This window comes from Halichoeres trimaculatus, unplaced genomic scaffold, assembly GCF_033239565.1.
Source record: "Halichoeres trimaculatus isolate MK-OKI-2021-1 unplaced genomic scaffold, fHalTri1.1 fHalTri1_scaffold_17, whole genome shotgun sequence".
In the NCBI taxonomy this organism is placed as follows: Eukaryota; Metazoa; Chordata; class Actinopteri; order Labriformes; family Labridae; genus Halichoeres; species Halichoeres trimaculatus.
The window spans coordinates 14,203,147-14,216,173 of record NW_027437195.1 but is presented as its reverse complement, the minus strand read 5'-3'; the positions used below and the strand labels follow the sequence as shown (position 1 = coordinate 14,216,173).

Below are 13,027 nucleotides of genomic sequence, written 5' to 3'. Positions count from 1 at the left end.
ATATTATGGAACTACTTTGATCTGTTTGGGTTTTTTTGCACTAAAAACACCAGATAATTTTATTTAAGTTTAAAACAATGACATGTTCACATCACTTTCACAAACACATCTCAACCAGTCACCACCATAGTAACTTAATATTTGTAACTAAAGCATTCAGATCAGTACAAAAGGACATTTTTACACAGCAGCATGATGTCAATGTGAACAACCGTCATCAAAATATTCAAGTCAATTTAAACTTTTTGAAGCAGCGTTCTCTGGAATTCAACTCTTTTAGTTCATTGACATTTCAAGTTAAGTTTCATTACAGGCTTTGAAGTAAAGGTATCGATTTAGAAATGCACATGAAATCTACTCAGAGTTTACAATCCTTCAGCTTAAACATGACACTCTGCAAGTCAGTAGTGGTTTCACTCAGGCTTCAAGCATTGAGGTCATGTTGTTTGCAGTAAGACCTCCTTTTATTTAGCTGAGAGAAGAGGTCACCTCCCAAGCTGCACATTCACTGAGCACCATATGAAGAGAGAACATGACAGCGATGTGGCCACCTTGTTACTGGTAACCTGCATTACTTCTGTGTCTTTTTCTGGCTCGCAGCTCCTCAAAAAACTCCTGTACAGCTTCCACTGTGACTGTCTGAAACAGAAAGAAGAGAAATGGTTCACATTTGAGGTTTGGAAAAAGCACATACACACAAGACCACATTGTAAACTAAAACTGAATCTCAATGACAAAATTGCAAATTTATCATTTAAAGGAAAAACGGCATTGCCTATGGATAAATAAGTAAAAACCCAGGCTCAATAGCTGTTTTTATGTTAAATTCTAACTACAGAATATGTTTGTTATTGATTGTCCATTTCTCACCTTTCCTTCAGCGGCACACTTATCCAAAAATGCCGTGATGGAAGTTGTCAGCTCATTGAAACCTGAGGGGAAGAGTGCATGATTAATTAGTCTCAATCAATTGCCTTGTCCATAAATTTCACATTACAGCCTACATCCTCCCCCATCTCACCGTAAATGACCTCCAGCTGCTGCGCATGGTTCATTGAGTTTGTCAGTGCCATGAGCGGATGCTGCCCAAACGGCTCTTCTAGGCCTCTGTTCTCATAGGCCAGAATAGTGTCAGTCAGATCCATTAGAAACTGCACCTCTGCAGCCACATAGGCCCTCTAAAACACAAGAGAGGCATCCGTCAAAATAGGGAATGAGAAAAAATTCAGACATGAACCGGAATCACGTGTTAAGCAAACACCAGCTAAAAGATGACGGTATAACTTAAGAGGAAGTACTCAACGGTTTACCTTACAGCTTGTGCAGGTGCAAAGTTTAGTGCGCCAACTATAAGGCCAGAACACAGCTCCCCGTCTTGCTCTTTGGAGCCCCTGAACCTGCAGCGCCTTCAGCCTGCAGGGCACAGTCATGGTCGTGGCAGAGCTGCAAGTCATTTCATCATGGGTCCGTTTGCGAGAGAAAGTGTTGTTTATAGAACCCTATTGAAATAAAAAAAAAGAGTTATAAGAACACCTCGATGTATAAAAAAAAAATCTCAGCATCACATTGCAGACTCATTCTGGGACGTCTCGGTACGACTGAGATGATGAGATGATTGGGCGATGAAAATCACCAGTTTACAGTAAGCTGTCCTGTGAAGCCTGGCCAAGGCTGTCTACAAAGCAGGGGAAGCTGTGCCTCATGGGTCATTTCTCCTCTAATTACCCAGAGGAGGGCAAAGCATGTTAACAGAAGCTAGAGCCTGCTCTGTAATCTGCTCATAACTCTCCATCTCCATCTTGTGGCAGCAAAAGGCACAAAATACATCATGTATCTTTTTTTTTTTTCCATTCCATCCAAAAATATTTAGTCCATACAAACACCTTCACTGTGTCTCACCTCTTGCTCTGTGCGATCAGTACTAGTGGATGGCTCCTGCTCCACACTTAGGCTGGGAAGAGTTTCTTCCTCTTGTTGTGCCCCCCCTTCAACATCCACCTCAGCGTCCTCCTCCTCAGACTGATCAATACTGATCACAGGAGGCACTATGGGGAAAGATTGATCAAACATCTGACACATGGAAGATATGATTCACAATCTAAGACTGTGGAGGAACAGAAATGGGGCTCTTGGGGGGAAATGTCACACATACCATCTCTCTCCCTGTATTGCAAAAGTACATTTTGTATCCTTTAAGCTCAAAAAATGTGAAAAATGAAGTTTAAAAAATGAAAAGGCAGCTCAGGATATGTAGCAACCTGCAAAGTGTGCAGCATACGTCCACAAGAAAGGAGCCTTGTTCATGCAGGGCTCACACACCATCTCCTGCAGCTCCTCAGGTTCCATCACAGTGCAACCCAGGTGCTATCAAAGACAAAACAACTGCAAATTCAGAGCAGGGCTTGTGAAAGTGACAATGAGAATGAAAGAAGTGATTAAATGACTTCTGCTTACCCTAGTGTGAAACCAGTCTTCACATATGACACACTGAATCATCTCATCATTTTCCTATCGGGTAATTAAAAAAGGTGTTTACAGGCATTAAAAGGTCATCCAAGAGACAAATAGAGCAGATTAACACTATGATGACAATTCAAAGATTATGAACTGAGGGATACCTGATCATCTGTGTCTGGATAGGGCCGGTCACATGTACAGTAGCAGCCTTGAAAGTTGTGGTTGTAGAGATTTTTAACATTCTTTTCATCTTTGGTCTGGAAATGCAAGAAAATAACTTTTACAAAAGGAGAAAAAAAAGCAAGAATGTTGGATGATATGGATTTGGGCAGAATTTGAACTAAATATGGAGGACTCACTGGAGTTAGTTGGCACTTGAACTCCCCAAACTTGCTGTTTCCACAATCACAACGGAAATTTCTGCATGCAAAAGACAGAATGATATATTAAAAAAGCACCTATCACGAAGCAGTGTGTGGAAAACAGTTGTAGAAAACGTATTCCTTGCGAGCACATATAAACAAACAACCTTTTGGTATACAGCTCAAAGATATCATGTCCATCGTGGCATTTGTTGGCACAGGCCAAACAGATCCCTGCAGGCTCTGCAGCAGTGGGAGTGCAGGTGTTGCAGGCAAACACAGCCTGTCTCTTCACATAGCCCTGGAACAACAATAAAACACGGGGGGGGGGTTAAACACAACGGTAGTGCGTGCATTAGTGATGAAAAGCCTCAAAAAGAAAGGCCTCGGGGATCTTTTTTCATCCTTACTATGCACAACTTTCAGAACAGGACCAATGCTGCAGCCTTACCACGCAACATTACTCCTGTTTGCTTTACGAATGAACGCTAAGACTACAAACCTATTGTGAGAAATCAAAATAAAACAAACCGAAGAGCTACTGTGAGTTTGTGACGCACAAAGTTACTCTGAATAGTGAATACACATTAACAAAGGGCATCCAAAACTGCAGTATTTGTGTTTCGACCACAGCGACATGGCCAAAGTTAGAGGATAAAGGCAGTAGCTGCTGGGAGGTGATGCGTTGCGGGGAGGTTTTCTTACCCGGAAATAAGAGCAGTTCTCAGGGTCACTTCCAGCCAGCACGCACAGGGCCCTCTCCAGCTCTTCTTCACTGGCAAAAATATCGTCAGTGTCTGCGTCGTCTTTGTTTGTGGCCATTCTGCTAAAGAGAGATAAGAGGACACAAAGACTGCCAGACACCGGTCAGAGAGCTCTGCGGTGTTGACAAACGAGTGTTCCGGGCGGGAATTTGGACCTGTACCACGTGGAGGAAGTGACGTAAAAAACCACCTGAGCTACCTGCTGCTGCGTTCACTTTGTTCATTTTGTGTAGTTTTAGTCTGTACGTAATCTCACATAAATTTGTAATATTACTTAACTCTTTTATTTTTTTAAAGGTCCATGAATTGTAGCTTGTAGCAACAATCAAAAAAAAAAAAAAAAAAACTGGGACCTTTTTGCGGATTAGCTTTTACCGACTGGTCCAGGTAGAAAACTCCCATTTTTGGATACGAAAGAAAAGACAACCACAGATTTCATACAAATAACCGATACCGCTGCTTTTTTTTGAAAGGAAGTAGGAACCAGTGGTACTGATGGCATTGTTAAAACCATTCACAATGAGTCTTTAACTGGCATAAGGAGTAAAAATGTAATTTCAGACGATAAAAAAGGAGTCTGGCCTCGACTGAAAACCACCAACCAATACTATGCATACAACGAGCGAACCCATTATTCCAACTGACTAAATGTAACTCAGCGTCCTTGGTACCCTGATAAAGTCGTGCATTACATCATCATTGCTTTAAATGATCGTTTGGTCATAGCATAATGGCGTTGAATACCTGTCTTGTGGGTACAAGTGGCGAAAGAGATGAAAATAGGAGCTCGACTCCCTGGCCAGACGCTTGAAGAGTGTCTGTGTCGATGGGCCTTTTTACAAAAAATATTAACGCTTGTTCTGTCTTCGAAACGCCATGGTGACGTGTACTCCCTTCTCTGTCTATCATTATTTATTTTCATACAAGCGTGCTTAAGTATTTTAGACTTCATTCATAGAGAGGTAGGGGGGATAAATCTTTACCAACAACACATTTTTTATTATTCATTTTAATACAGAAATAAACGATGACAATTTTGGATTTTTTTTTAATCTTCAGAAACATATCTCTAGGTTTTTCAGTTAAAGAGGTGTTTCATGTTTGAATTTTGGCTGGAACTATATTGAGGAAAGAAAAAGAAAAGAAAAGAAAAAGGACAGAAAGGGCTGCTGTATCCAGTAGATGGCGCCACTGTGTCATGGTGTGTGCCCGCCATGGACTGTTTGGTGCCTAGCAAAAATTTGTGCTTATTTATCTGAAGTAAAAAGACTTCAAGAGGGTGCTCTGGTTACTCATGTAGCAACAGGCCTAAAAATAGAAGATCACTTCTTTATGCAAATGCAGTTTGTGTAAATGCAACATATTAAGCAAATTCACCGTTATAAGTTTGCCTCGAAACCCGCTCACAAAAGGCTTAAAAACGTTAAAAGTTTACATGATTAAATATATTTTTACAGGCACATGTACACAACTGTTAATCTAATTTAGATGTTTCATTTAACTGGACATGTACTGTTTGCAGAATTTTTGTTGTGTGTGGGACGGACTAATTCACAATTTTACACTATAGCCTCCTTATTTGAAGTTACTGATTCCCTCTTTTCAATCCAACCTCGAGTCAATATTCTTCTTGTCAAACCCTATAAGATATGTAAGTATTCGTGGGGAGTATATTATTTTCGATTGATCAACTAGTCGAGAAATTATTTAACAGGTTCATAGATAATGAAAGCGCAAAACCACGTGGAATCAGGGCCCCTTGTGATTCGTCCGGTGGGAGTGATATTTTCCGAGGTACTCTTGAAGGCAGCATCAGTCTCCTGGATCCTGGGTGTGTGCGGTCAATTCAGACTGAGAGCGAAAACACTGAGTCCGGCTGTGCCTGTCATCTGTCATCTACTCTTTCTAAACTGGACGGGCTGAAAATGGGAAACTATCCGAGCTAGTTTCTGAAGAGGACTCAAATTCAGGAGGGGCTGTGCTAAAATTGCCAGGTTAGTAATAATGCTAGCTCCACAGAGCCTCTCTCGTTGACGTACTGGAGGGAGTATGCTTCATCTTTGAGCTAACGTTAACTAGCTGCTAAATTTTTAAACTAATTGAGACGTGGTATGAATCTATCTGGTCACCACATTTTTGGAAACCGTGTTAGAAAGCCAGCATGCGTTTTCTAATTGCATGCCATCGGTAAGCTATGCAGAATGTCACTACCTAGCTAGCGGGCTAACGTTAGCAGTTTAGGTTAGCCTAAAAAGGGTCAGTTTGAGTGGTTGGCAGATGCTGAGCTACATTCACATTGATGACACGTTTAGAAACTAGATAATGTGGCCCATGAGGGCGTTCAACTGCACCAAGCGGACTACAAGGTAGCGCCACTTCGGGTTGTGTTTAGTTTCACTAGCCGTGTCGTGAAACTGAGTGTTTCCCTCTATGCTGGTTGTGGCTCTCACGTCATACGGTTGTTTTCTCATTCTACCGGTCCAGGTTAAGACTCCAGTCACCCCATTCGCTTCCATAGAAGGACCCGGAGCACAGTGGTTATGCAGACCTTCCTGAAAGGCCGAAGAGTCGGTTACTGGCTCAGTGAGAAGAAGATGAAGAAGCTGAATTTTCAGGCCTTTGCTGATTTGTGCAGGTATGTGGACCCCCAACACAGACATCACTGTGGCCAGGACAGGTGGTTTTTGTTTAACCAACACAACCAGTTCAGACAGTAGATCTGCATTTTTTTAAATTATATGTCAAAGTTCATGAAGAGGTGTGTGGACAAATATGTTCCACGTGAATCAGTACATTCTATTCTATTCTATTCTACTCTATTCTATTCTATTCTATTCTATTCTATTCTATTCTATTCTATAACGAGTCAGTGGCAAAGGACCTGATTATCAGCTCCTCTCCTTTCACAGATAACAGTCCCTTTACAGTTTTTCATTTCAACTCTCGCTTTTGCTTTTGAGCTCTTGCTCTTTTACACCTGAATTGAATTTTTCCACTTAGAGAGGATGTTGTAACAAGGTGTAATGAGGACACGTTTGAGGCAGGTCTGTTTGTGGCCTGGGGGTACATGTATAACGGGACGAGCTGCTAAAACAGGTGCTGTTGTTTAGTCCTTATCCTTGAGGGGGAAACTGTAAAGTAAGTTTGTGTGGGTTGCTGTTAGCCATCTCCACACAAAGTTAACCTTTGATCATCACATAATCTCAAATTGATTGAAATTCATCAAGCCTTCTCTTCTTTTCCATAGTTGCAAGAAATTTTATTAATCTTCAAAACTAAGATAATATAAATTTGATCAAGAGTGTAATTCTGTGGTAGCAATGGTTGTTCAGATTCCCTTGCCTCAGAGGACGCAGCTGTATCACACTTATGTGCATGTTATCGTGTTGTAGCCGATCCAGCTACCATTAAGAAAATGTTATGTAAGGTGTTATAAAGTCGGGCATGAATTTTCTCAATAGCAGCGTCTTCACTGTGTGATGTCCATACCTCTTCTGATTTACAATAGTTGTTCTTCAGTGCATTAGATACAGAGAAAGATTTTAAGGTATGTCTGCAGCCTAATCTTTCGTTTATATTACCTAGATACACGAGGGCTGTATTGTTCTGAAAACACAAACAATGACAGAGAGTATTCAGGGAAGGAGACTAGGCTAGAAAGCGGACACAGTCAACACACCTCACCTCCTGTTGCTTTAAAATATTTTCACTTTTTTTTTCCAAAGGGCGAGTGCCTCACAAAGTGACCTGGTTGAGCCAGTACAGATTACCACAGTAATCCACAAAACATTTTTAATCTCTCCATAAAGCTCCTAGTGACGCCTCTGCCACCCTCTGTGCCTCCATCCCTGCATCCTGCATCCTGCATATCCCCTTCTTCTCTCAGAGTCACACAGGGGGTTGTTTATTGAAATTCAGTTCATAAAAGGGGGAGTGTGGGGATTAGGTGCTGTGACAGAAATCAAGAAAATCAGGTTTGATCAGAGGGTGTTGTTTAAGACAACAACACCAAAAACAGCAGTAAATTGAAATGCTAATGTTAGAAAACCTAAAATAGGTGCAACATTTGTTGTATATGATCTCAGACATTTTTTAAAAACGTATCTGCTGCTTCATTTTTTCCCCGGCATCACCCATCACATTACATGTGTAAAAACAAAAGTTATCTTTATGAGAAAGAAAGAGAATAGAACTGAGCCAAACTTCCTTTTTTTTCGTGTCCCTTGTGTTTATATAATAAGCTGTTTTTGTCCTTTAGGGATTCACAACTCTGAAAGGGTGTGTTATTTGCAATCTGTCTCTGGACCTTCTGTTGTGCAAGATTATAAACAAATCATGAGGCAGAAAAACAGACTCTATCAGAGACTCGTTTTCTTGGCCAGAGAACAACTTTTGAATTCCATCCATGCACTTTGATTGATTTTCCATTTCCAGGTAGATTCGTTTGTTTTTGGGGTTTTTTCAGTTTTAGGACATAAAATCAAAGGTAACCATTTCACTTTTACATCTAACAAAGATTGATCAGACCTCCTCCCACCTATCATGTGGCTTGCAGCTGACACTGCAAGTGTTACAGTGTGGAGTCTGCCCTGTCTAGTACAGCTGGACTTAAGGGCTCCCTGCTTGTCAGATCCATTTGGGTTGGGTTTTTTTTATATTAGCTTGCACAAAAAAATTGGAGGCCTCTTACTGACTAAGATGTGCTTGATTCTGAAAAACGTGTTAAGTGTCAGAGCTGCAGGCTGAGGGTCATTGGATATCATGAAAATATTGTCACTTAGTTCCGTCAAGGCAAGGTTAATACAAGGGTAAGAGTGATGAGATTACACTGAGCTGCACCCACTGTTTGCTGTCGTTTTTCACCCACATGAAACCGTTTACAGCAGTGGTGGAAAGAGTGTGAATATTTAAAAGCTGTGGCAAGTATCAGTTTAAAATCTATTGAAATATAAAGAAGGGATTGGCATTGATTTCAAGGAAGGGATGGTGTAGTTTGACTGCCCAAACAGGTAAAACTGCTTCACCTGGTTGACCCACATTAGCTGTTTCTGCCTGTCTCTGTTGTAAGGATGTTAATCTGTATCTTCAAAAGCTTTTAAAATACATTTGAAGATTTTTTTGTATTGAATATTCAACACTTTCACAAGTATTAATGATTAAAACAGCCATGTGTAAACTTCGTTATGCCCTTCAGCCACGTCTATATTACAGCAGTCAAAGAAACCTGGGAGTCGGCATCTTGTTTTTGAGTAACACCTCTGTGTTCCTGTATGTCTTTGTGACCTGGTTTTCCCTCACTGGAGGGTCGTCTTCTCCCTCAATTCATCCAATCTTCTGCTCGCTGTGTAACAATACGGGAGTACCAATGATCTCCATCTGAGATGGGACGAAACCGAAGACTCTATTCACACCAGATGAAACACGCCAGCTGCAGTATTAAATATCCACATTGTCGTGAAGCAGTGAATGGCTGCACAGCTGTTACCATGGGGCTGTAACCTCAAAAACAACTGGGACAGACATCCAGAGTTAGACCGGCTCTGTCCTTTTCCAAAGATTCTCACCACTGGGAGATTAGTTGTTTTTGTCAATTAAGGTTCACTTTATGATAAGTCTTTTTGCCAGACACTGGGCTGCATGAGACAAGCAAAAACCCAATTTTCTTCTTTTTTTTTTTTTAAATAGTCTTTTTTTCAGTTTGAGGTTTGGCCCTATCTAAATGAAGGAGTTGTAGACATGAAGAGGGCATGTTCTGTAATTTGTCAGGTTTCAAGAAGGCAGATCCTCTTGTATATAGAGAGGTAGTCATCTCGTATTGAAACAAATAGCAGATTATGTAAATAATGGTATTGTCAGATTTGGGGATAGCAGACCTGTCCAGGTTCCCTTTTGTGTGCAGTTTAATTGTGTGTCTAAAAGTCATAGCGGTCTGCTGGTTGCCAAGCAACTGTTTTTCTTTTTTTTTCCTTTTTTAATCTGAGACTTGTATTTCTGCGCTGTCTGTGAAAAGTAGTGAACATGCCAGGTTTGAGCAGTGGGTTTGTTTTGCATTGCTGAATAATTTTTACTGCTGAATAATATCTTACAGCTTTAAGTCCTGTTGATCGATGGTGTCTTCATTATTGATCCCTGTTTGTTTCGTTGTATGCTTTTAACACCTTTTATGTTTTTCTTTTGCAGGAAAAGAGGGATAGAAGTTGTTCAGGTAAGTTGACAACATTTTTTCCCTCATGCATGTTCGTTGTCTTGCACTGGGATAACTTGAATCTAAACCCCTGTTGATGATCATTCCCCCTGCTTTGATGTGATAAGGAAGAATGAAAAACAAACCACACAACAGAGTTATATTTTTCATTTATTCACTGTAAACTACCGTGTTTGTTTCCTCCCACACATCTGATATAGCTGCCCCACAGACTTTCTATTTACAGTCCGTAAGCATAATCAGTCGCTGTCTTCCGGATTAGGCTGTGCTCATTGTTAAGCTGTGATGCAACTCGTCCCAGCCCAAGGTTTCAACACCTGGCTGTCAGTCTGTGGTATGTCAGAGAAATCTAACTGGGGCAATGGCTACTCATTCTGTGCCAGTGAATGTTTGAGCGAGCATGAAACGGTCAAAGATTGGTGTGAGCCGTGACAGTCAAATGATCTAAAATCAACTGGCCTGTGTTTTCTAATGTAAAACTGCAAAGATGTTAGCTCAGTCAACTCAAGGTATTGTGTGTAATGTTGGTAAAGCCTTGATGGGTTTCTCTGTAGTGACTACTTAGCTCAAGTGAAGGATGAATCTGTTCAAGCAAGTCCAGGCCCTGGGAGCATAAATGCTGCTGTAAATGGATATTACTCAGTACATTACATTGAGTAAGTAAACACAGGACATACAGGAGCATAGAAACCATTGTCACTAAGTCCTGAGAGCTCAGAGCTGACAAGTGCTTGTCAGTTTAAGTGGAAGGAAATCATCCTGCCTTTTCTCTCTTAACCCTCCCCTTTTTTTATATATTTTTTTTCATTGTGGTCTTCTCGTCTTCTTTGGGGGTCTTTTTCCCTCCACTGCTTTGAGGTTATTTTTTTCCTTGCACTGTGCTGACGATATCAGCACACCCAGAAAGAGCCATGTCCTGGGAATAGTCCCAAAGTAAGCAGGGCTTTGTTTCCCACTTTGCATTCAGCCCCTCCTGGGAGACTGCACATCCTCACAGACCCTCAGCTCGGGGGTACCAAGGAAGGCAATAAAACAGCCCTTTGACTTTTCCTATTGCTCTCTCTTTTTAAGCACTTACCTGCGATCTTTTAGTTTTTATATTCCTCCAACAAACTACGTGAGTTAATCTATTTTATTTATCTGGGCTAACGCTGTCAGTTCAAAGAGCTCCATTAGCTCTGTTAGCTCAGTAACTGGCGGTGAACTGACACCAGAGACTCTGCTGCCCAAGAAGCACCCAATACCAGTCAGTGCCTGTACTGTCATGGCTGCATTACTGAAGTGGAGATAATGGAAGCCATTGTGATGCTTTGGCCTTGATATAAATGTCTGTGTACAAAACTGTCTTCTCCTATTACACCACTGAATCCCAAGCCCAGCAGCCCTCAGGTTTTATTTTGCAATTAATGCTGTAATATCTAGAGCCTGATTGTGTTGGAGCCCTATAGTACTATATACATGTCTTCTGTTTGCTGTGTCCTATGTACCTCATTACAATTTGAGATAATCACATAAGTGAATTAAAGAATTAAACTTGACAAAAGGGATTAATGTTTGGTAAAGACAGTAAAAGCAACAGTGATAGACTGAGACACATTTAGCCCTGGAGCTCGTCTGGCACTACTACGCCTTCAAAATAGACCTGGTGTTTCACTGAAGATAAAATGCTCTGCTCCTGTGTGTTTTTTTATTCATTTGGGTTTTTTGAGCCTTCATGTGGGTGGAGGCTGCCGCTGAAAAGCTAATAAAAAGTATGTTTATCCTTCTGTAGAAGGCTGAAACTACATAGTTGTGGGTTTGTCTTTTGCACCTACCCTCGTCCCTGTGGTCTGACAGAGTTGATGATCCGGATGATAACAAATCAACCTTGGACGTCCATGGACAAATAAATCTTGGGGTTTTAATAGCAGAATAAATCAGTAGCTAATATTGTTTACTCCCTCATTACAAGCCAGTTCACTTGTTTGGTTTTGTGTCCAAACTACAGATCTGTTGAAATAACAGCACTGTGCCAGCAGTGCAAAGTTTAGTTTATCTGCTACTCTTTTTGTGGACAACAGATCTTCTCTGATTTGAGGTTTTCCATTTCTTTGCTGATGTTACTTCAGTAATTATGCCTGTTGGGTTTGTGTTGTTTGTGGGAAAGTGATGCTGTCTATTTTTTTTTTTGTTTTTCAGGCTGTTTAGTTTGGCGTCTTTCACCAGTGTCTAAGTTTTCAGACTAGATGTTGCAGCTATTTGTCCAGAAAATGTTGAAGTAAAGTGAGAAGTAGAGTCACGTGTCGTGTACAGGATCCTCCTTCACTTCCATGTAGAGATATACAATATTTGCCACATTCCCCCAGAGGGATGGCAGTGTCGATGACGTCACTCTGTGTGAACAGATCTTAGCTAAATCTAGCAGCCCCAGGGACTTAATTTTACATTTCCATTTCTAGTGTGGGAAAACCAGCTACATGTGCACCCATACGGCCAAAAGTGCTGAAAAGGAGCAGAGGGTTTGTTTGTTTGCACCTGAAGAGTCGGACATCACTCCTCTTCAGCTCTTTTGTACAACGACCCATTATCAAGCTCACCTTGTCTTTACTTCTCACCCTCCATTCATCTCTCACTCCCCTCAATGCCTCTTCCACCAGCTCATCAATACTGACCCTTCAGCCCTGAGCTCATCCTCCCACTGCTCCGTACATTAGCCTGTCTGTAGAACAGAGCTGATGAGATTAACTCGGCAGGCTCAGCCTTGAGAAAGCTAAACTAGCTCTCACAGGAAGAAGTCAGCACAGCAAATGGTCACTGCTTGAGTGGGCTCTCCTGGGAGCGTTACTGAAAAACACTTTCTATCATCCTAACAGGAATTCAAAATAGATATTAAAAATTGACTTATGAAGGGTGTGTTAAGAAGGGATTCATTGGTCCTCCAGGGTTGCTGCCAAACAGTCAGCTGGTCTCAGGTTAATTGTTGTGTGATAGCACCAAGGTTATAATAGTTTTGGATTTGTCATTATAGTTTAGTTTTAGTTAGTTTTGACATTTTATTTTCCATTACAGTTTAGTTTTAATTAGTTTTAGAGCAGGCATTATAGTTTTTATTTAGTTTTGATTTTTGCAACAAGGCTTAGTTTTAGTTTAGTTTTAGTTTAGTTTTAGTTTAGTTTTAGTTTAGTTTTAGTTTTAGTTTAGTTTTTTCATACCTTATTAACCAGGTGCAGGATTCAAAAAGGTCAGAGTAAATATTTTGT

The 13,027-nt window shown here is 40.9% G+C and overlaps 2 protein-coding genes across 2 annotated transcripts in view; one reads left to right on the top strand and one right to left on the bottom strand.

Annotated features, from left to right (window-relative positions):
* Positions 1–3: 3 nt before the first annotated feature.
* Positions 4–3,766, bottom strand: LOC141806238 (putative E3 ubiquitin-protein ligase UBR7). The gene is made up of 11 exons (XM_074691623.1): positions 3,525–3,766; positions 2,987–3,120; positions 2,817–2,877; positions 2,619–2,714; positions 2,455–2,508; positions 2,259–2,364; positions 1,900–2,045; positions 1,311–1,499; positions 1,022–1,178; positions 871–932; positions 4–639 (listed from the first exon to the last, which is right to left on the bottom strand). Exons 1-11 carry the CDS (start codon positions 3,639–3,641, stop codon positions 556–558), a joined length of 1,206 nt encoding a protein of 401 aa, XP_074547724.1. The 5' UTR covers positions 3,642–3,766; the 3' UTR covers positions 4–555.
* A 1,622-nt stretch (positions 3,767–5,388) lies between these two features.
* The window catches only part of LOC141806930 (inositol-tetrakisphosphate 1-kinase-like), a 34,775-nt gene continuing 27,136 nt past the window's right edge, over positions 5,389–13,027 (top strand). Inside the window, exons 1-3 of the mRNA XM_074692648.1 lie at positions 5,389–5,577; positions 6,068–6,218; positions 9,764–9,788. Coding sequence (XP_074548749.1) covers positions 6,124–6,218; positions 9,764–9,788 — 120 coding nt within the window. The 5' untranslated portion in view covers positions 5,389–5,577; positions 6,068–6,123. The remainder of the gene's footprint in view (positions 5,578–6,067; positions 6,219–9,763; positions 9,789–13,027) is intronic.

Coding starts and splice junctions, on each gene's coding strand:
- LOC141806238 (XM_074691623.1), bottom strand. CDS start 3,641: ATGGCCACAAACAAAGACGACGCAGACACTGACGATATTTTTGCCAGT. Junction 2,715..2,816: donor TCAAGTGCCAACTAACTCCA/GTGAGTCCTCCA, acceptor TTGCATTTCCAG/ACCAAAGATGAAAAGAATGT. Junction 933..1,021: donor GCAGCTGGAGGTCATTTACG/GTGAGATGGGGG, acceptor TCTTCCCCTCAG/GTTTCAATGAGCTGACAACT.